The sequence below is a fragment of the Dioscorea cayenensis genome, chromosome 10, assembly GCF_009730915.1.
Source record: "Dioscorea cayenensis subsp. rotundata cultivar TDr96_F1 chromosome 10, TDr96_F1_v2_PseudoChromosome.rev07_lg8_w22 25.fasta, whole genome shotgun sequence".
Classification (NCBI taxonomy): Eukaryota; Viridiplantae; Streptophyta; class Magnoliopsida; order Dioscoreales; family Dioscoreaceae; genus Dioscorea; species Dioscorea cayenensis.
In genome coordinates this window covers 692398-711353 of record NC_052480.1, presented here as the reverse complement: position 1 = coordinate 711353, position 18956 = coordinate 692398, and the positions used below count along the sequence as shown (strand labels likewise).

Genomic DNA, 18956 nt, shown 5'->3' with positions numbered 1-18956 from the left:
AATCATATTCTTAAATTCCAATTTCATGCAAATTTAATACAAGAACAAGTTGCAATGAGATCAAATTAGAAGGCGTTGAAATACTCAACTCTACTATTTGTTCTTGATGGCCGCGGCCATCAAGAACAAGTTGTTGTTGGGCCGGCTAATGGTTGACATTGGTATCGGCTGAAGATGATATCCCCATTTTAACACTGGGTAGGTATTTACCTACGATCAAGTCTATTAGTATCCAGGTTTCCTTTAGAATCCTTCACTAGTGGTGAGATTATATTTCTAAAAGTGCAAATAGTGATTATGTGCCAGTGGTCTCAGCGCTCATGTGTGCATGGGTCCCATCTTTATTTATTTCGTCGAGACTGGTGCACATGCCCCTATCTTTCTTAACAATCTAGCCGCTTATCTTAGCACTAAAAAAAAAAAAATATTGGGTAGGTGTTTGGATCCCTAGTATAGGGATAAATTCATTTATTTCATGAAAAGTATCCAAAGGAGAATACATTTTATTATTTTATTGGTATTCGTATTTAGTTCTTTATTATTCATGCCATGATTTGTTGTTAACCTAGTAAATGTTTCATTTTGTAGAACATAAAAAGGGGAAACAAGGATTGCAATTTATTAAAAATAACTTTGAGCAGTGTAAACAAACTATGAAAAGAAGTGATCGTGTATACATTGATTACTATGTTCAAGTATTTCAATTATTAATTACAAAGAGATAAGTGAGAATCTTTCTGGACATGATGAAATACATAGCTAACAACTAATTTCATCTCTTAATTAATTCATTGGTTACTACTTTGATTATTAACACAAACTGATGAAGTATTGCTCAAAGGCAAAAACAAACTTGCAGGAGGATTATATACATGAATATCATACAATAAATACAAAAAAGAGAAAAGACAAGTCAAGGAGTTTGAGTTGGATATGAAACACAAGAACAAGAAGGAAAGGAAGAATCAAAGCTAACAACTAATTCAAAAAAGGCTTCAAGAATGAACCCATGAGTACCAATCTCATTGACATCAAGATACCAAAGTAAAAGCTCTCCAAAACTCTTCCAATCTTCAATCACATGTGCCACCATCATTTCCTCCATGGATGTCCTAAAGTCTCGGACCGGGTCATTCGAGTTCATCACCATTGTAATATTCTCTTCGGAAAAACGTCTCGCTTCTTCATCGCCTATGGTTTTCTCTAATATCAAGCTCGTACTGATCCCCGGCCGGAAGAAGAGCCTTTTTGACTTCAAGGCATGTATTGCTGCCTCTAAGGACTCCTCCCATTGGTTCTCAGACATTGTTGAGAAGCTCTCTGAGTTATCTTCTGATGTGTTGGTGAAACAAGAGTAAGTTGAGTTAGAGTCATGATATATGGAATTGTTCATAGGACTCTTGGGAACATCCTCTTGATCTTCATGATTAAATGCATGGAATGAGTGTGTTCTTGGGTTCATGCAAGGTGGACAAGGCCATGAAGAAGGTTGAGAAGAAGAGAGTGTGGTGTTTCTAAGTCTAAAGAAAAGAGAAGTTAACTTTAGGATACTTCTTCCTTTTCCCATTTGAGGCTTTGTAATTGCTTGGATGGAGTGGAAAGAAGAGTGTGGTGTTTTAATGGAAGAATGGGATTAATTTATAGGACTATTGTTTTTAAAAGGGAACATGGGAGGGAATAAGGGTGGGTAATTGGGTATAGGATTCAATGAACCAATGTAAATAAAATAAAAGAAAGTTCACAGGAGAGGTCCTAGGCCTATCATATAGAGTCCATACATAAAACCAAGTTTATCAAGAGTTAAATAAATAAACAATGAGTTTAGTGTTTTTCCATTAAAAAAAAGTTTGGAATTTATGACTAGTTTTTGATGGTTTGAGAGCATCTTTCAATTCCTCCATTATTCTTTTGGTTAAATATTTTCATGTGACTGCATAAGCACATGCTAATTTGATTTAAGTATAAGTAATGAAGGCATGGGTTTTGGATATACACTTGTTAGATGATTAATTGAGTTCCAATTTTTTACAAAGAAAAAGAAAAAAAGATTAATTGGGAACAAGATTAAGAACATGATTAAGTGGTATTGGTTTTGGACACATCCAACGGATTCTAACGTTTTTGGAAGGTAATGGGGAAATAAACCAAAGATATTATTCTAAATTCTTCTTTCTTGTTATTCTTAATTAAGACCTTTTTTGGAAGGTAAAAGGGAGGGAACAATTATGGTTCTAGTAATTAAAAACATCATTGGATGCATGAACTATATATATTTCTAAACTTATTTAGAAGAAGAAAAAAAGCTTAATTTGAAAGTTACCATAAAATTCAGTTCAATTGCACAAAAAATTCCTTAAAAAAAGGAGACAAAAATCATTAATCATCTGTTACTACTTGAATCAAATCTTTTAATGTGGAAGTCAATACCATATTTACAATGACAAAAATTGACATAACAAAAGTAAATATTCTTTCCTTTAACTTGTTGTGATTGTTGTATTTATTTGTTTCCGGATTATGATTGGTTTTTATTTTTTTAAAAAAAATTATGATTTAACCATTCTATATAAAAATAAAATTCTAATATTCTCACCCTCCATTGTTTTTTTCCCTCAAGCATAACAATGAACAAAAAAAAAACATTGAAGATTAAAAGCAGAGCTTCATATACAAACAATCAATAAAAAAATCCATCTTCTTCATGACAGATTTAACATAGAAACCAATAATAACAGTTAACCAAAAAATTATAAGCATATAAATTTCCATCAATCCAGTAACATAATCAATGAATCAAGCTATATATATATATATATATATAAAATCAGGCTTTGATGAGTTCCAAGCCAAACAAAACACCAGCATGCTTCAAACCTCCATCTTCATTAAAAAAAGTGTTCTTCATCTTGACAAACGTTTGACAAGTCAACAAGCTATCAGACCCAGCCTGGTGTCCCATCCCCACCACCCGGTCAACCTTCAGCGCCGCCGCCACCTTCTCAAGCCCTCCATACAAACTATGACCACAATACTTCATCATATGCTTCACATCCCACCATTCTTCCCCAAAGTAAATCCTCACCATCTCCAAAAACTCCTCCAAACTCTTCGGCAACTTAGCTCCACCACTCAACATCTTGATCAAGTAAGCAAAGTCATAAGCACCATGAAAAGTCACCCAGTTGACTTCCGACGTAGCTCCGACAATCCCATACTCAATGAGAAGTGATGCAAAACGGTGTGAGTCAATGCCTTGCACTATGTTTCTAATAAAGTCAATGCCGGAGCTCCGGAGAAGTTTGATGGAGTCCGGTGAGTACACGTCGGTGAAGAGGTTAAAGTCACGGAAGTTGAATTCCCAGACAAGGTGGTGTTGGCCGGAGAGGTCGGAAAGAGTGAGGCCAAGTTGGATAAGGTGGAGGATATCCACGTTGGATTTCATGAGGGAGTAGCGCTCGGAGGTGGTGAGAGCTGCCGGGTGTTTGTCGGAGTTGAAAACAACGCCGGGAAACTCGGTGTCGAAGGAGATGAGAGGGTAGTTGGGGATGGCGCCGGCGATAAGGGCTAGTTCTCTTTCAAGGTTGTGAGCCCACACTTGGCGGATGATCATGTTGCTTGAGTTTTGTGAGCGGTGTCGCCGGCGGCGGCGCCGGCGGTGTGGTTGTAGTAGTTGTTGTTGTTGTTCCATGGAGATGGACATTGGTCTTGTTGTGTTATGGAGGTTTATGTTTGAGTTGAGGATTATATAGAGAAGATTCATGTCTAAATATATATATGTAAAGATATATTGTATATATATGGTAATAATAAGAGATTTTGTAGGGGTATATATGCAAAATGAATATAATAAATTAGGAAAGAGCAAGGTAGGAGTGGGGATTTGGATGCTGATTAGGATTTGGGTGGAGTTAAATATGGAAGGACTTTAAACAGTGGGTTTGTTGATTGAGAAAGTAGCCTTTAGTTGACTTGATTGGGTGTGTTGAAATTTCTAGGTTGGAAAGTTAGATGGGACTTAATTTGTTTGGATGGGAAGGGGCGCTTTTGTTTTTCTCTATTTTATTTTATTTTGTTTTGTTGAATATTATGGTTAGATTGTTGACTTGGCAACTGCAGTGGGTTTCCATGTACAACATCTATTTATATCATAAATAATAGTATTCAAAGATTTGAGGGTTTCCACATGCCCAATTATCCGTGCATTATTATTATTATTGTTATTATTATTATTATTACCACAAAAATTGCGGTATATCACCTATAATGATTTACTAAATCACTTAAAAATTTATCTAAATGATTTAGATATCACATGCGGGATTAGAATCCTACCACATGTAAATCCAGACCATACGTTATTATTAAATTGATTATATATATAATAATGTTATAAACTACATTAAGATGCGCACAAATAGGAGTTTCAACTCACTTATGCCCTCATTGGGTATGAGTTGAGCTTTGAATCATTTCCTTGGCAAAAACATGAATACCCTATATAAAGCACTAGTGCTGGCAAAAACACGAATACCCTATATAAAGCACTAGTGCTAATACACTAAGAGGCCATTTGCAATATGTATATATATATATATATATATATATATATACATTCTAGAAGACCAAATCTTACTTCCAATGAGGCACAAGGCAATACACTAAAATTCCAACATGCAGAGGATGCAACATTAATTTTCTTTTAATAAGAAAAATTATACTTATTATAATAGCATTCTAATCAGCTTTGCCATAGTTGAAAAAACTAAACCTTTGATTTCATCATTATATAAATTATAAGATAAACACTAAGCAAATATCAAACTAACCAAATAATGATGGTACGAATCAAAGTAAAACTAAGAAAGACTGGATTAAACAAATATAAACACATGTTTATTGACCCCAAAATTAAAACATGCAATTAGATAAATTTTCTATTTAAAAAAAAACTAAAACCAAAACAAACAAAAGAAAGTTGAATGAGAGATGATTTAATAAATTACCTCATGAAGATTACTACAGGTTTGATATCAGTAGAATATTCCTCATTGCTTGACAAGACTGGTCTTGTTGGGATTACTTTGCATGTTCCAGGAAAGCAACATGATGGTTCTGATGCAACCAGTCAACATGGACACAAAGCACACAACATCAACAAAACAAACACTAAGAGATAATTTCTATGCTTGAATAACATAAACCTCAGCTGATAAATCAAAAAAGCATAAGATAGTTAAGTAATGCAATTACCTCCACATAAATAAAGAAAGTTGTTACTTCATTCCTCTGCACAATTAGAGATTGAAGATTTGATCTTGTCGATATTTCTAAACGATGAAAAAAAAAAGTTAACACATGCAATTGATGAAAAAATCTCTGTTGAAAACATGAAGGTAAAAAAACACGCACTGCAAATGCATGAATCCATAAAAACATGGAATTTGAAAGACTAACATGAGAAATGAGAAAACTAAATAGTTGATGATAGTAAATAAATAAAAAAATACATAAATAGTTAGTTCAATTGGATCAATGTGTTTGATTTGGTCATACTTAGTATTCATCACAATATTTTCTTCAAACAACTTAATCCTGATTCCGGAAGAGTACTAATCCTAATCCTACTCTAATAGTCAAAGTCATGCATTAAACCATAAAAGGAGAATCTTCATTTCGGTCTTAATCCCAAAGCCATCTCTATCCTGGCCAAAGAAAGTTGAATGCCACCTTATCTTTCAACCAACCAATTTTCTCTGGAATAGAGAGATGGAAGAAACCATGGTTTTTTTAACTCCAAAACGGGAGTCAAGGCGTTGAAGTCCTTCAAATCACTCTAAAAATGTTTAATTTTGAAGACCCCCAAATGAATTTCTCAGATACAAATGAAGAGCGTCTTGTTTGCCTTTGCCTTTGAGATCAAAACTTGATTGTTTTGTATAATAAATAACAATAATAAATAATAGTAATAATGATGATCATGATAAAACCTATTGATATCATTATGATCCCACATCAACAATGGTTCCGTGTCTATTAGTGAACTAATCTTACAGAACAAAGAGGAAAAAATCTCTATCAAATGTATGGTTCTCCTTAAACATTGAATCAGAGGATCCCACATATGCCATCCAAAAGGAACCTTAGAGGAAAAGACCGTCTTTAGGTAAAGAAATGGCTTTATAGCATGGAGTCATAATAGATTAGTCATACATTAAAAGCAGAAGATTCACTTAACGATCACAATCACAATTGCAGATATAATTAGCACAAGAATTGGTCACTACCAAATCATCATGATACAAGCAGGAACAATTAATGTCAAAAAACAATTGTATTATTACACGGTTATGGTGGAAAAAATTATATGACCCACATACTCGAGAATATTATAAGAGGGTACATAACTTAAATCTAAATTTCAAATTAAGATGGATACATTAAAACATATTCTACACTTCACTAATATCAAAACTACTCACTACAGCAGTATAATTTTTCTTGACAGCATATCCAATAGTTAAAGGCATGGAATCAGTGTAGGGAGTAAGCCATATCAATCTATGACATACATATCTACATTCATAAGCGAAATATATCCATAGTCCCATGAAGATGGAAGCAATGTCAGTTGTATCAAGTGATTGAAGATAACTCAAAAACAAGGATATCTTAATAATAACACAGGTGTACATGTAATTGGAACCATATAAGGTTCTAATGCACATAATTAGACTGAGAAATCAAACCATTGTCAATAAAACAACAGAAAAGATGCCATAATATCTTTCAAACTAGACTGGCTAATCATGTTCTGTATATAACTACTCTGTAAGGTTACTATCAATAGAGAAAAGAAGAAGAAGGAAAAAAAAATCATAATTTAGTCTCAAAGAAGTGGCCAAATTAATACCACAACCACTATATAGAAGTAGTGGAAATCAAGAATTAGACAGTGAATTAAAACCTCAAACCTCATTCACAACAAAAGTTTGAATTTTGTTAAGAACACTAACAATATATTCCAGTAAAATCCTCAATTTACTATTGCACCAGTGACATTAAACTAGTAAAATCCACATTGAAAACTCATGCATTAAATATAGAAAAATAAAAAGAGAGATCAAATCCAAAAGGACACCAAATGTATTTACCTACAAACAACCAACAATCTAACAAAATCATGAATTGAAGATACAAATTCGTAGCAATCCGACGTCACCATAATCAAAATCCACGAAATTTCGAACTAAATCACTGAAAACAACAGCATTCATGGATAAATCGATCGAAAATTTTGGAAAAATACCTACGAAATCGCCAGTGAACATCCTCAGCTGCGAATGAGAAAACGAGGGTTTTGGAAATCGAGAAAGAGAGGGAAGCATGTGATATATGGTGTGGTTCCTTTTATATATAAATAGAATTTATAGTCATTTATTTTAAAAGCTTCGCTCAATATCGTACGTTTGATTTTGATCGGACGGTCCTCGTTTACGATAAATGTAGAACTTTAACACTATATAAAGGAATGATAGTGTATAAGAATCGCACAGAGCTCTGCAAAGAGGCTTCTTCAAGACGAAAGGGAGCAATGGAGTAGGGTTTTCCATCGGCTTCGCCCGCTTCGAATCTCGAGGAGTTCCTTCGTTTCGAAGTTCTATTGATTGTTCTTCTTTGAGGTATGATTCGTGTATGCTTTTTCCTTGATTTCTTTTCTTTTTTCTCGGGTTTTTTTAATTGATGAAATGATAGGTTAGGGCTTTTGATCGTCTCTGCTGATGTTTCGGTGAAGGTGGGATTTGAAAATTTCTCTACCAGTTCTCCATTTCTTGTGTGTGTGTGTGTTTTTGCGAATGATTGTTGGTTGATTGATTTGTGTTATACCGATGGTACTCAATGAAAATTTCATTTTTCTTGATATTGATGGAATAGGGAGACTTTCTTTTTCTATAGAGATGAGTTTGAGGAATTTTGCCAGAAAATATTGCAAAAATCTATTGGAATGGTTTGATTGAGATTTGGTTGGGATAATACCAGAGATTGGGTGTGACACTGACGATTGGGAAGTGGAATTGAAGCTCTTGATTAGCATTGATTGATTGCCTTCTATGATGGATGCTTATTGTTGGATAATACTTAAGTACCTGTCACGGGTGAATGGAATTACTCTATTTATTGTATGATAGTGACTCTGGAGTCTGGTGGATTTGAAGTTTCTCAATGCACATTGTTAGTTTGCTGTGATATATATATATATATATATATATACAGGCACATTTATATGTGTATGTACATGTATATTTGGGACTGTGCCCACATATATGGTTTTTATTAGATTCTAGCGTCACATACTCTCCAATCTTTGGATACTCAGACATCCACATGTATGTCATGCTAACACTGGGGAGTTGCTTTTTTTTTGTTATAATATTAGTATGATAAATGTGATATTTAAATGTGAAAAAAAGTCAGTACTGTGCCTGTTTACGGCCAAGTGACTCCAATTTTCATTTCTGAAACATATATTAGTATGTCTGGAATGTCTACAGTATAGTTAGTGGCAGTCTACATTACTAGCAGTGCCATTTTTATTTCATGTGCTGCATTTGAATATTATTATGGCATGTCATTGATTTTTGAACTATTATCCTGTTGTTTCTGCCAATCATAAAGGTCATCTGAAGCCTTATTTGGTGTCTAGTTTTGCTTATCTTGATGGTATAGTACAACTTAAACGTTGAGGTAGCTTTTTATCAAGTTGTTTCAGCTTACAAACTCTACAAGCTTTACTTTGTAAATATTTAGTGCATGTCGTAATAGATTCCCTGATGAGTAAGGTGACACTTCCATTGTGAAACAAAACTGCAATGCCTTTATTTTTACCCAGTCACAGGTCTCTCTAGCTTTGAGTTTCAATGTTCCTTGATATACAAATACTTTGATTTTATTTTGTATATAAAAATAAATGCTTGGTCTGAAGACTTGATGACTTATTTCAGATGTCATTGTATGTTGGGCATGTCCCGCCTCATGTTCGGCGAGATGATATTGAACGGGTTTTCCAGAGGTTTGGACGGTGTAAAGTGCAGTTAAAATCTGGATATGGGTTTGTAGTCTATGATGCCATAGCAAATGCTGAGAAGGCTCTTCGAATGATGAGAGGTAAGATTATATGTGGAGAACAGCTATCTCTCGGTTGGTCAAACAGACAACCTAAGCCTCTTAAGAGGGCTGATAGAAGCATCAGAACTTTTGAACCCTACAGCAGAAGGCAATTCAAGGAAATTCATGATAGGGCTGGGCCTGGGCATGCTCAAGGCCAAAGGGATTTTGAAACTGGTTCTTCTCATGCCCGAGCTTTTGACCATAGTGGGAATAGATCTGATTATGCATCTGAGAGAGAAGCAGGAAACATTGGTAATAATATTGATGATATTGAAGACGGAAAGGGTTTCAGTTCAAAGGAGGGGCTAGCAAATGAAATTAACCCAGTGGAAAATGATCGATGGGGAGAGCCAGTTATTGGCCCATTGACTGGACATGACGGGGAGAATCATAATGATTTTGATCGTTATGAACCTTATCATGGCTTAGACAGAAGTTATGAGGACAAAACTCAGATAGATAGCTTTTTCAGTAGTCCTGAACATGCTATTCCTCATGAAAAAGTGCAAAGAGAGCGTTCTATTGAAAAAACTGATATGCGTCTCATTAAACAAAAAACTCAGCAGGTTTGTTATCGTTGTGGAGTTGTTGGTCATATTGCACGTGAATGCCCGGAAGGAGATGCCAGGCGAGAGAGGTTTGGCAAATATAAGCATAAGAGGGAAGAGGTAAATTTCAGGAGTGGCACCGAAGTAAAGAGGCCCAGATACAATTCATTGGGAAAGCCAGTTGGAACCAAGGATCCGTCAATGTTGGAGAAGCATGGTAGGGACAGAGAGAAATCACAACTCCCAATAACAAAAAAATTGGTCAGTGATGATGAGAGATCTTCAGAAAGCAAGGGAAATTATCGGAACAAGCACAGGGCAGAGTCTAGGATAAAAATAGAAAAAAAGGATAATCATGGAACAACGAAGAAAGCACTGAAGAAAAGGAGGAAAAGAAGATCTCAGACGTCATCACTTTCTTCTGATTCTTCAACAGATAGCTCAAGGTCGGACTCACAATCTGTAAGGTCCATTTCTGATGCAAGGCAAAGGTCAAGCTCAAGGTCCAGATCACCTGCACCAGAGTCAGCAAATTCTCTTTCAAGATTGGCTTCCAAATCATCTGATTCCAAATCTATGAGTTCCACCAAATCACGACCAAGATCTAGAGTGGGTAGATCACCAAATCTGTCTATTTCACTGAATCAGGATTCACCTCTTTCCATGAAGACTGAGCCTGTTGATGTCCCTCCTGAAACTTCTCCAAATAACAAATTTGACTATGTTGCAAACGCTGAAAAATCTGAACTGAAAGGTTCATTTTTGACATCTAAAGATGAAAATGCATTAGCTTTTACTGATGTTGATAGTAAATCTTATGGTCACCATCCAACACCTGATGGTGTTGCTGCAGAGAGTTTTGAACAGAAGGAATGGAATCCTTCCATTGGAATTCTGAAAGATGCTGCAAGTCCTGGTAAGTTATCTGAGAACAACCTACAAGGATCCTCTACAAGGGAGCTGGATAACTGTATGACCATCCCTTCGTCAAGAGTTACAGCACAGGAACTTTTTCTGGCTTTGAGACACTATGGGCTAGCAACACCGGATGAGGATGAATCAGGCATATCCACTGAGAAATATTTTGGTGCTGCTCGCTTGTGGCCTTGGGAGATTATTTACTTGCGGCGCGTGAAAAAGGGTGCAATTTCAACAGAGAACTATGCTAGGCGACTGGAACAAAATCGACAATTTGGTATAGTGGACAAATACATCAGAAGCAGTAGTAGTTGGGGACAATATGATCAAACAAATGCTGATCAGGTCTAAGATGCTGATACCATATGTTGATATGGCTGCTTACAGCAGCACATTTCTATGCTTAGGTGCTAATATTTCAACTTTGTGGTTCCCACCTTTGATCAGGTACATGGAGTGGTTTTATTCATATGGTGGTTATCTAGGTGTAATTTTGAAACAAAATTTGAGTAACTTCTAAAACCACACCTTGTGGAAATTCGCTACTCTCACCTTTTCTGTAGCCTGATCTATCTAGAGAAGCCTGCCTGGAAACCTCTGATTTTCTTGTTTTAAAAATCATTGGTTTGTCATGAATCTGTTGAAAGGTTTGACATGGTATCCCAAAGCTTTATTTACAAATCATAGTTTACCTACTTTCTAATCTTGCTGACTTAATTGATTTGCTGTAATTTATCTGATTCCTATTCCCTGAATTTCAACTGTTTGAACTGTGGCTGTGTAGGCCATCCGAGTAACTGCTCATAAGTTACTCGGATGATGAACTTCAAGTATATCTTGCTGCAGTTTCTAGCTACCAATGTGTTTCTTGTAAATCATATTATCATTTACTTGAAGATAGATTTGAGCAAACTATTATCAACACTAAACTTCCTCTGAAGTGCCCAATTTTGAACAAAGATGCGACTGGCTGTTTACATGGTTTTTCGTTCTCTAATTTCTCCAGCCTAATCTTTTTTATTCATCTTTTAACTTCAGTTGGAAGACTCGCGGTAGCTGGAATAAATTAACGGTATGAGGTTCCTCCTGTTAATGCAGTTTGTTTACTTCCTTAAATTTTCTAATATGACTAATGTATATGATTGTGACGCGGGAGCTGGAATGTTCCTCACTATAATGTTGTTTAGAATTCTTTGATCTTCTGAATCAGTTGGTAGATGTCATTCAGAGATCAGCATGATCAAAGAGAACCTCAGGCATCAACAAGTGGTTTTAAAGAAGTTTATAGAACAATAGCACCGTATACTATTCAAATTTTATTTCCTTTTTTTCCTCATATTAATTAGTTATACATGAAAATTAAATGAAAGCCAGAATGACAGCCACCACTATTGTAAGAGCAAGCGCATGCTGTCATTTGTCTGGAATGTGCATGCAAGCATCAACTGGTCATTAGAATCATGTTTTGAGACGTCACTTGATATCTTTGTTCCCATCTTTGCAGCATCACTGGACAAAGGTAAAAAAGCTATCTTCATATGATCTTTTGAGAGTATCAGACTAAGTGATATAATGAGGTGCATTCATTGGGGATAATGTGACCTTTTTTTAGTAATGCGGGCATTACTTTTTCTCTTTTTGCCTTTTAAAGTTTTTGTACTGTTATTTTGAAACCTTCAAGTGCTTTCAGGCTCACTCAAAACCATTTTTGGTTAGAAAGAATCTATGAAATTTAAAGAGGTCCCCCAACTGCATGCCATTGGCATGTGTATTCTATCTCTTCTTGTTTTTATATTGAATGATTATTAAAACACCTAGAACTTTACTGGACTATTGTTGTTTACATCTTTTTAATCTCATGCAATTTGTTGTTGATCTCTAAAATTAGGAAACAATTACCAATTTGTGATGGTTTGAATGTACTGGTATTGTGTGTCTAGTTTTGCTTGAGTGAAGTTGCGTGTCCATGAGAAACTCAATACATGCTCTTTGATAATTTTTGTTACTTGTTTTGTTTATAACACTGTTCATGGTTTTTGTTGACAAAGAACAGAATTGGCATCGATGTGGATCATGACAAAGATGTCCTTGAGACCTTTTGGGCGTGCTTTGATAGTGATGTTTGTACATATCATATATGAGATAAGTTGGCCTACTCCAGTTGGATACAATAGATTAAAGAATAATATCATTGCTTGTTTCTTTTTTCTTTTTGTCTTTCTTCATATTTAATGTGTTAATTTGTTGTTAATTTTCGTTTGGCTAACCATCAACAGATATAATGGCTTCGCATTTAGTAGTGACATGAATGTTTGGATTGCCTTGGAGGGAAGAGAGAAAGAAGAAGGGGTGGAAATAAATTGGTATTAATCATCTGATGGAATCCTCTTCATTATTCTCAACTGTCTCAATTACTCCTGCATTCATTTAATTAGGTAAGATGTTTTCAGTGATGAAACAGAGCAGAGAAATAAGAGAAGATAACCATAGACTTAGCCCGGTTTACATAAGCAAAAGTAACAACAGCAAATAAGCATAAAAACTAAAAATTCAATGCATGTCCCTGGGAAGACTAAAATTTTTTCTTTCTTTTACATTCACTTACCATGTTTCTTTTAGTCCTTCAAGTAGAAGATAGTCTTGTACTTGAGGGACTAAAAAAATTGGGACAAATTTTTAGTCTTTTCAGGGACTAATACTGAATTTAGGAAACTAAAATAGATGGACGGCTGCATGATTCTCAGCCTTAGCTCTTCCTGTTCTTCATGTTGTTGTTGTTGTTGTTCTTGCCCTGTAGGAAGTCAAGGGGGACAGGGTTCTTGCACTTTGGGCACCTGGGATCCTCCTCAGATAGCATTACATACATGAGGCACCGAGGACACCCGGCCAGCACCATTGGCTGTGCCTCAGGGCTGTTGTTGCACGATGACACACAGGAGCTGGGCGGAGATGCTGACGAAGACCTGTTCGGTGAGTCGTCATCATCTCTTGCCACCCTCGACGTATTCCCTCTCTGTGCAGGTGACCTGTTAATCTTCATGTCCACTTTTGGACTCTTCCCATTGTTTCTACTCATCTTCTCTTAATCTGAAACATGAAGAAAAATACAACAAATTAGTATGAGAATTAAGTTAGAAAAAATTCAGAATATCAAGTATTGTGGAATATTGTGAACCTAGAGGAGTAAAAAAAAGGGTTTAGTTTGAATGTGGTCTTATGGTTTGCAAGTGATGTAATGCAGGCATGATGGTCTGGGGTGTTGTGGGGGATTGGTGGCTGATTCCTCTAGTGCCATTTTATAGAGGGAATGGGACTGGTGTCCTAGCTCATGTCCTTCTCTTTAATACCAAACAGGAACTTTAATTACCTTTATTACGCCTCTCTCTCTTTCTCTGCCTGTATGTATGTATGTATGTATTTTGTTGTCTTTCCTTTATATGCTGTGAAAATTTTTGGTCAGGTGTGTTGCATTGAAACCTTTGATTTGTGACTGGATGGTTTAGGCGGATTTATATATATATAGTCATCGAACGTAGGCGAGGTTTACTCTGCCGGCAAACCGTTTGGACTTAAGTGTAGTAAAATTTTTAGTATTAATTTCATTATGGTTGTTCAATACAATGATCAATCAAAAATTGAAAAGGAATAAGGTAGGAGGGAGGTAAGCAATGGCGTATGATTTGGGGTTGAAGTTGCAGTTCTGTTTCATTCATTGTGTAATTATTTGGTGAAAACAACAGAGAAAGAGACGCAGTATTGATGATACATGAAATATCTTGATTTATATTGATAATCTCTTTCTTACTTTAGTGGTCAAAAATTAAAAATAATAATAATTTATAAAGGTGTAAAGGCTTTTCAGAATGAAATGATGTATTGGCAGAGAAGACTTAGGACTATCCTAGCTGTGCCTCTTTATTTTCTTATGATGTATTTATAATTGTTTATTTTGTTTATTTTGAAGTTGTTGCAAATATTAATATGTAGTAAATAAATGGTATTAAATGAATCTTAAATATATTTGGATTTCTAGTGGATGCCTGGTGGCAAACATTAATGTCATTTGTTTGATTTTATTATGCATTTATTTTTAATTATTTTTTTTATTTTTAGCTCTGTAAGTCTTTAGTTGACATGTAGTCCTCTGATGAATTACGAGGTTGTTTCATTTCATGTCTCTCGTAGTTTGTGTATGTATTATATGTAAAATGTTCAAATATAGAAGGGTAATTTGGTCATTTGGAGGACAATAGTTGAGCTCATTACTTGGTGCATTGAAGCCCTTCTTAATGGTTGCTATCCGATCAAGAGTTAATGTGTTGAGCTGGAGAAATTAGATGTGCTTTTTAATTTTATCTCACCGTCTCTCACAATTTCAATTGAATGCCCAACATTTACGGCTTCTTTAAAGCAATTATTATTAGTCTAATCATTTCCATATATATATATATATATATACATATAAAGTAGTCAAACAATTTCCTATCAGACAGTAATCATAATATTTTTTTAAAGCCCGTATATTTTGAGTCTCATGATTTTGTCATGCAAAAAACCTTTCAATTTATTTACTAATTCAAATTTTTATCTAAAGTCTTTATGTATTGTCGGAGCCTATGAAAATGAAATATGATGAAGATGATCTTGTCAGACATTATAGGTAGTCTTTATCGGTTCAGCTTTTATTTTTCTGCTAGTGAGGCGTTTTTTTCTAGTGGTTTTTGTGTGTGTTTGTCATGTTTTTTTTTCAATAAAATTGTAGTTTATTAATTTTATTCAAAATATATAAATATATATAGTTACTAGAAATGTGATTAGGCTAAAGGGTGCAACATTCTGATGATATTGCTGAGCTTATACAAAACATACACAAATGATGTTTCCTTTTTGGAGGTTAATCCAATTGGCAAAAGCTCAAAGGCATGTCTCCTTTATATGCTCTCTATTTATGAATGGTGAGCAGTGAGTGAGCCGGAGAGGACTGGCTTATCATTGAAAGCACCATTGATGATGGCATGCAGCAGCAGCAGCAGCAGCCATGGAGATGAGATGAAGTTTTGCAGTAGCTTGCAGGTGTGGGCATTCATACACCATTTACGTGCTAAGTTGGATGCCAACCAAACTTTGGATGCCTATGCCTGTGCCTGTGCCTGTTCACAATTCAACACACCCATTTAAGAACATTCAAACTCTTCTTTCAATTTCCATCTTTATGGCTCTTTTGGAAGACAGGAAGAGTGAGCCATACCCTAATAAGCTTGCAAATCAAAATGGTCACATCTTCACAGCCACTTGCAGAGGAAAGAAAAGTGTAGTGAAAACCAAGTTGGCAAGAGTCAACTGGAGACCTGGAAAACATTACTTCTCTTTTATGATTCATGGGGCATGGCTCTGTCGGTGAAACTTCGAGCATTATTATTCACATATATCTGTGTGTATATATAACATCATGAAATTATGATACTAATCTTGTGATTGAATTAAAATTCAGACACAGGGCTATGGTCCCGGCTCAGAGTAACACGGGCATACACGACATCTGCACCTACTTATTTAGAGCTTTTAGCTGACCGGGTCAGCAGTATAATACACAAGTCATTCACAAGTACAAATATTTCGATGAATCTACTACAATGAGTTTCACTTAGAAGTTATATAGATGGTATTACATATCACATAATTAATAATCCATCCGGGATTTGTGTGTAACAGCAGTAATCAAATTTTTGCATGAAGGAAGCCTTTAACCGGAGTTCGCATGATCTCTCTCTCTCTCTCTCTCTCTGTGAATTTCTCTGACTATCAACAATGTCACTACAAGTACATTGAATGTGGTCATCAGTTTCAAATCGATCAGCGCAAATCAATCTTGCAGTGTCTGTTGTTGCTGCTCTATCTCACTGGTGTTTGTTGAGGAAGAGTTTCTGCCGTCATTTGATTTGTTCATGCTGCTTTGGCATTGAAGCAGTTGTTGCTGCAGGGTCTGCACCAGCTCATTCAGCCTCTGAATGTTCTTCTCTTGAGATAAAATTATCTGCCGACAGAAGACATGGTGTTCCATTACACAGATTAAGTGTCAAATTTTTTATTATGTGTAGACAATGGATTAGACTTAAAAAGATAAACAAAACACTGGAAATATTGATGGAGATGCCACGTTGGTGATTCTCATCCTTCATTAGCTATAAGAATAATTGCAGCATTCATCAGTAAACAGAGATGCACCAACCTAAGATTATCATTTCATGACTACTAAGAAATTCTTCCATTTTTCAATCTTACTAGCTTCAGCCTATAGAACCAAAATCAAAGATTGAAATAATGCTGCAGAAATTCCAGTGCTGGTTAGTGTTTGAGTTAAATACCAAAATGAGGGTTACTGACATCATTGGTGCTATACGATAAAAGCATCAAAATGTGAATTTAAAAATGCCCGAAACAATACAGAAACATAATGGATTCACTCAACTTGAACAGGGCAAGTCATTTTTCAAAGTTAAAGTAGAAGCAGATATGGCATAATCCAATGCCAATCGTGTAGAGCTAAATCTTATAAAAGTAATAAGAGGAAATAATACCCAAAAGCTATATGTTGATTAGTTTAAGGCATAAGAAAAGCACAGCCATCTTATATGTAGGACATGCGTTAAATGAAAGAAGAATTGTAACGACTCTCTCATGGCTAAGTAAGTCTCAACATCCAGTTTGTTTAGCGTAGCACTCAATACCGCTGCCTAAAAATCATGGAGGAATGGCCTCATTCCCAAAAGCAGGAAGCTAAGTTCCATCATATCAAAGGAATGTACAGAATCACTGAAGCATGAAAAAGTTCAAGAAACACCCCTGGCAAAATTTGTTGAGTTATACAATCAGACAAATTGGAACTCCCAATTGTACCAACTTCAAAAAGCCAGGTTCATTAACTTAAATAATTCTATACCAAATAACAAAATAGCAGCCATGAAGGTAAATCACATTATCTGATCAAAGTTGATAAGAAATACAAAAAGGATGACCACTCTTCAACAAACCACCATTAAAGCTGTGATACTTATACTTCATATGAAAGTAGTTCCATGTGACAATTAATTCATCAGTCACAACCGCCAGACCATGAATTCTTACAAACCCATCCTCAAACTATACGCTGGAGATTCAATTTTACTTTCTACAAAAAGTTGTGATTTACAACAAGAAATAAACAACTCAACAACACAGTGATAATTGCAGCCATCAAAACACAGTGATAATTAGCCAAAGCAATCAATCCAGGACTCACTCTTGAAATCCCAGATACACCCATGAAACAAACAGTAGAGGAGGTATTTGTCGAACAAAGTGACAACAACCGAAACTAAATTGCAGTCCCAAAGAATATACAAAGATTTAACATTTGAAGATGAACAGGCACTACTCTACGAATCAGATGCCAACAAAAACATTATCTTTAAAGTAATTGCATAGAAATTAACAATGAATAACAAATAAGATAAGCTTTATTATTTTTTTTTTTTCAAAAATAAGGAATTTAAAACTAAAAAAACAAGTTAAAGAGAAAAAGGCTCACTCTTTCTTTGACGGCCTCTTCCCTTTCGGCAATACGCTGCTGTTTCTGAGAAATCGCAGGCCCAGCCTCCAACTCGTTGGCAAGCTGCTGTTTCCACTCGAACTGGGACGTGATGATAAGGATAACCAGCAGGAAAACAAGCACCATGGGCCTCGACATCTCTCCTGCGCACTTACCTCACAGAACAACCTAGTAACCAAGAAATTTGAATAAATAGGTTTAGAAAAAACCCTAGGGTTCCATAGATGATGAAAAAACCAAGCTTTGAGATCTTAATTCAGGAAAGTAGAAGGAATCAAATACTCACTGGGCATCTCAAGTGATGGCGATGGATCTGGGGCACAGGCGGAGCAGTGATTCTCTTCTTTTCCGATGAAATCGATGATCGTGCGAGGATGGAGATGGAAACCGAGATGAGGGTTTGGAGAACGCGCTTCTTTGAAGGAAGACGATGACGAAATAGGGAGTCGGTGAGGCTTCAGGGCTTTGAATGGATGGTCTTAGTCTTGAGTTTTATTAAAAAAAATAAATTAAATTATTAAATTTCAATATTGTGAATAATTTAATTTTAGTTTAGTAATAATTTTAAATTTTTAAAGAAAAAGTTTTTTTTTTTTTTTTTGTTCATCTGATTATTATTGGAAGGCAAAATTTAATTAATTGTGAGATTTTTAAAAATTTACATTTTTTGGGGGGACTTATCAATGATTATGTGTTATACCTTTGCATTGGAAGACTGTGAGTATGAAGGATAGGAT

General features: G+C 35.4%; 4 protein-coding genes across 11 annotated transcripts; 1 reads left to right on the top strand and 3 right to left on the bottom strand.

Moving 5' to 3' along the window:
* Nucleotides 1-838: 838 nt before the first annotated feature.
* Nucleotides 839-1654, bottom strand: LOC120270872 (transcription repressor OFP13-like). Its single transcript, XM_039277947.1, has one exon. The coding sequence runs from the start codon at nt 1565-1567 to the stop codon at nt 914-916; it is 654 nt and encodes a 217-aa protein (XP_039133881.1). The 5' UTR covers nt 1568-1654; the 3' UTR covers nt 839-913.
* Nucleotides 1655-2731: 1077 nt separating this feature from the next.
* Nucleotides 2732-7377, bottom strand: LOC120269968 (probable CCR4-associated factor 1 homolog 11). 2 transcript variants are annotated; one of them, XM_039276957.1, is made up of 3 exons: nt 7307-7377; nt 5251-5327; nt 2732-5112 (listed from the first exon to the last, which is right to left on the bottom strand). In XM_039276957.1, exon 3 carries the CDS (start codon nt 3758-3760, stop codon nt 2825-2827), a length of 936 nt encoding a protein of 311 aa, XP_039132891.1. In that variant the 5' UTR covers nt 3761-5112; nt 5251-5327; nt 7307-7377; the 3' UTR covers nt 2732-2824. The 2 variants fall into 2 exon arrangements, with proteins under 2 accessions (XP_039132891.1, XP_039132892.1); XM_039276958.1 differs by having other exon boundaries at nt 7311-7377.
* A 186-nt stretch (nt 7378-7563) lies between these two features.
* LOC120270132 (serine/arginine-rich splicing factor 4-like) lies at nt 7564-14006 on the top strand. 7 transcript variants are annotated; one of them, XM_039277158.1, is made up of 6 exons: nt 7564-7679; nt 9000-11078; nt 11670-11703; nt 12685-13066; nt 13429-13652; nt 13873-14006. In XM_039277158.1, exon 2 carries the CDS (start codon nt 9000-9002, stop codon nt 10980-10982), a length of 1983 nt encoding a protein of 660 aa, XP_039133092.1. In that variant the 5' UTR covers nt 7564-7679; the 3' UTR covers nt 10983-11078; nt 11670-11703; nt 12685-13066; nt 13429-13652; nt 13873-14006. The 7 variants fall into 7 exon arrangements, with proteins under 7 accessions (XP_039133092.1, XP_039133087.1, XP_039133090.1 ...); XM_039277153.1 differs by having other exon boundaries at nt 11670-13066; XM_039277156.1 differs by having other exon boundaries at nt 9000-11703.
* A 2150-nt stretch (nt 14007-16156) lies between these two features.
* LOC120270984 lies at nt 16157-18681 on the bottom strand. Its single transcript, XM_039278071.1, has 3 exons — nt 18506-18681; nt 18199-18387; nt 16157-16665 (listed from the first exon to the last, which is right to left on the bottom strand). The coding sequence occupies exons 2-3, from the start codon at nt 18355-18357 to the stop codon at nt 16495-16497; spliced, it is 330 nt and encodes a 109-aa protein (XP_039134005.1). The 5' UTR covers nt 18358-18387; nt 18506-18681; the 3' UTR covers nt 16157-16494.
* Between the last annotated feature and the right edge of the window lie 275 nt (nt 18682-18956).

What these genes read in the sequence shown, in the direction of transcription:
- LOC120270132 (XM_039277158.1), top strand. Translation starts at nt 9,000, where the DNA reads ATGTCATTGTATGTTGGGCATGTCCCGCCTCATGTTCGGCGAGATGAT.
- LOC120270872 (XM_039277947.1), bottom strand. Translation starts at nt 1,567, where the DNA reads ATGGGAAAAGGAAGAAGTATCCTAAAGTTAACTTCTCTTTTCTTTAGA.
- LOC120270984 (XM_039278071.1), bottom strand. Translation starts at nt 18,357, where the DNA reads ATGTCGAGGCCCATGGTGCTTGTTTTCCTGCTGGTTATCCTTATCATC. An exon ending in AAGAGGCCGTCAAAGAAAGA is followed by an intron (nt 16,666 to 18,198) that starts GTGAGCCTTTTT and finishes TTCTGTCGGCAG; the next exon opens with ATAATTTTATCTCAAGAGAA.
- LOC120269968 (XM_039276957.1), bottom strand. Translation starts at nt 3,760, where the DNA reads ATGAATCTTCTCTATATAATCCTCAACTCAAACATAAACCTCCATAAC.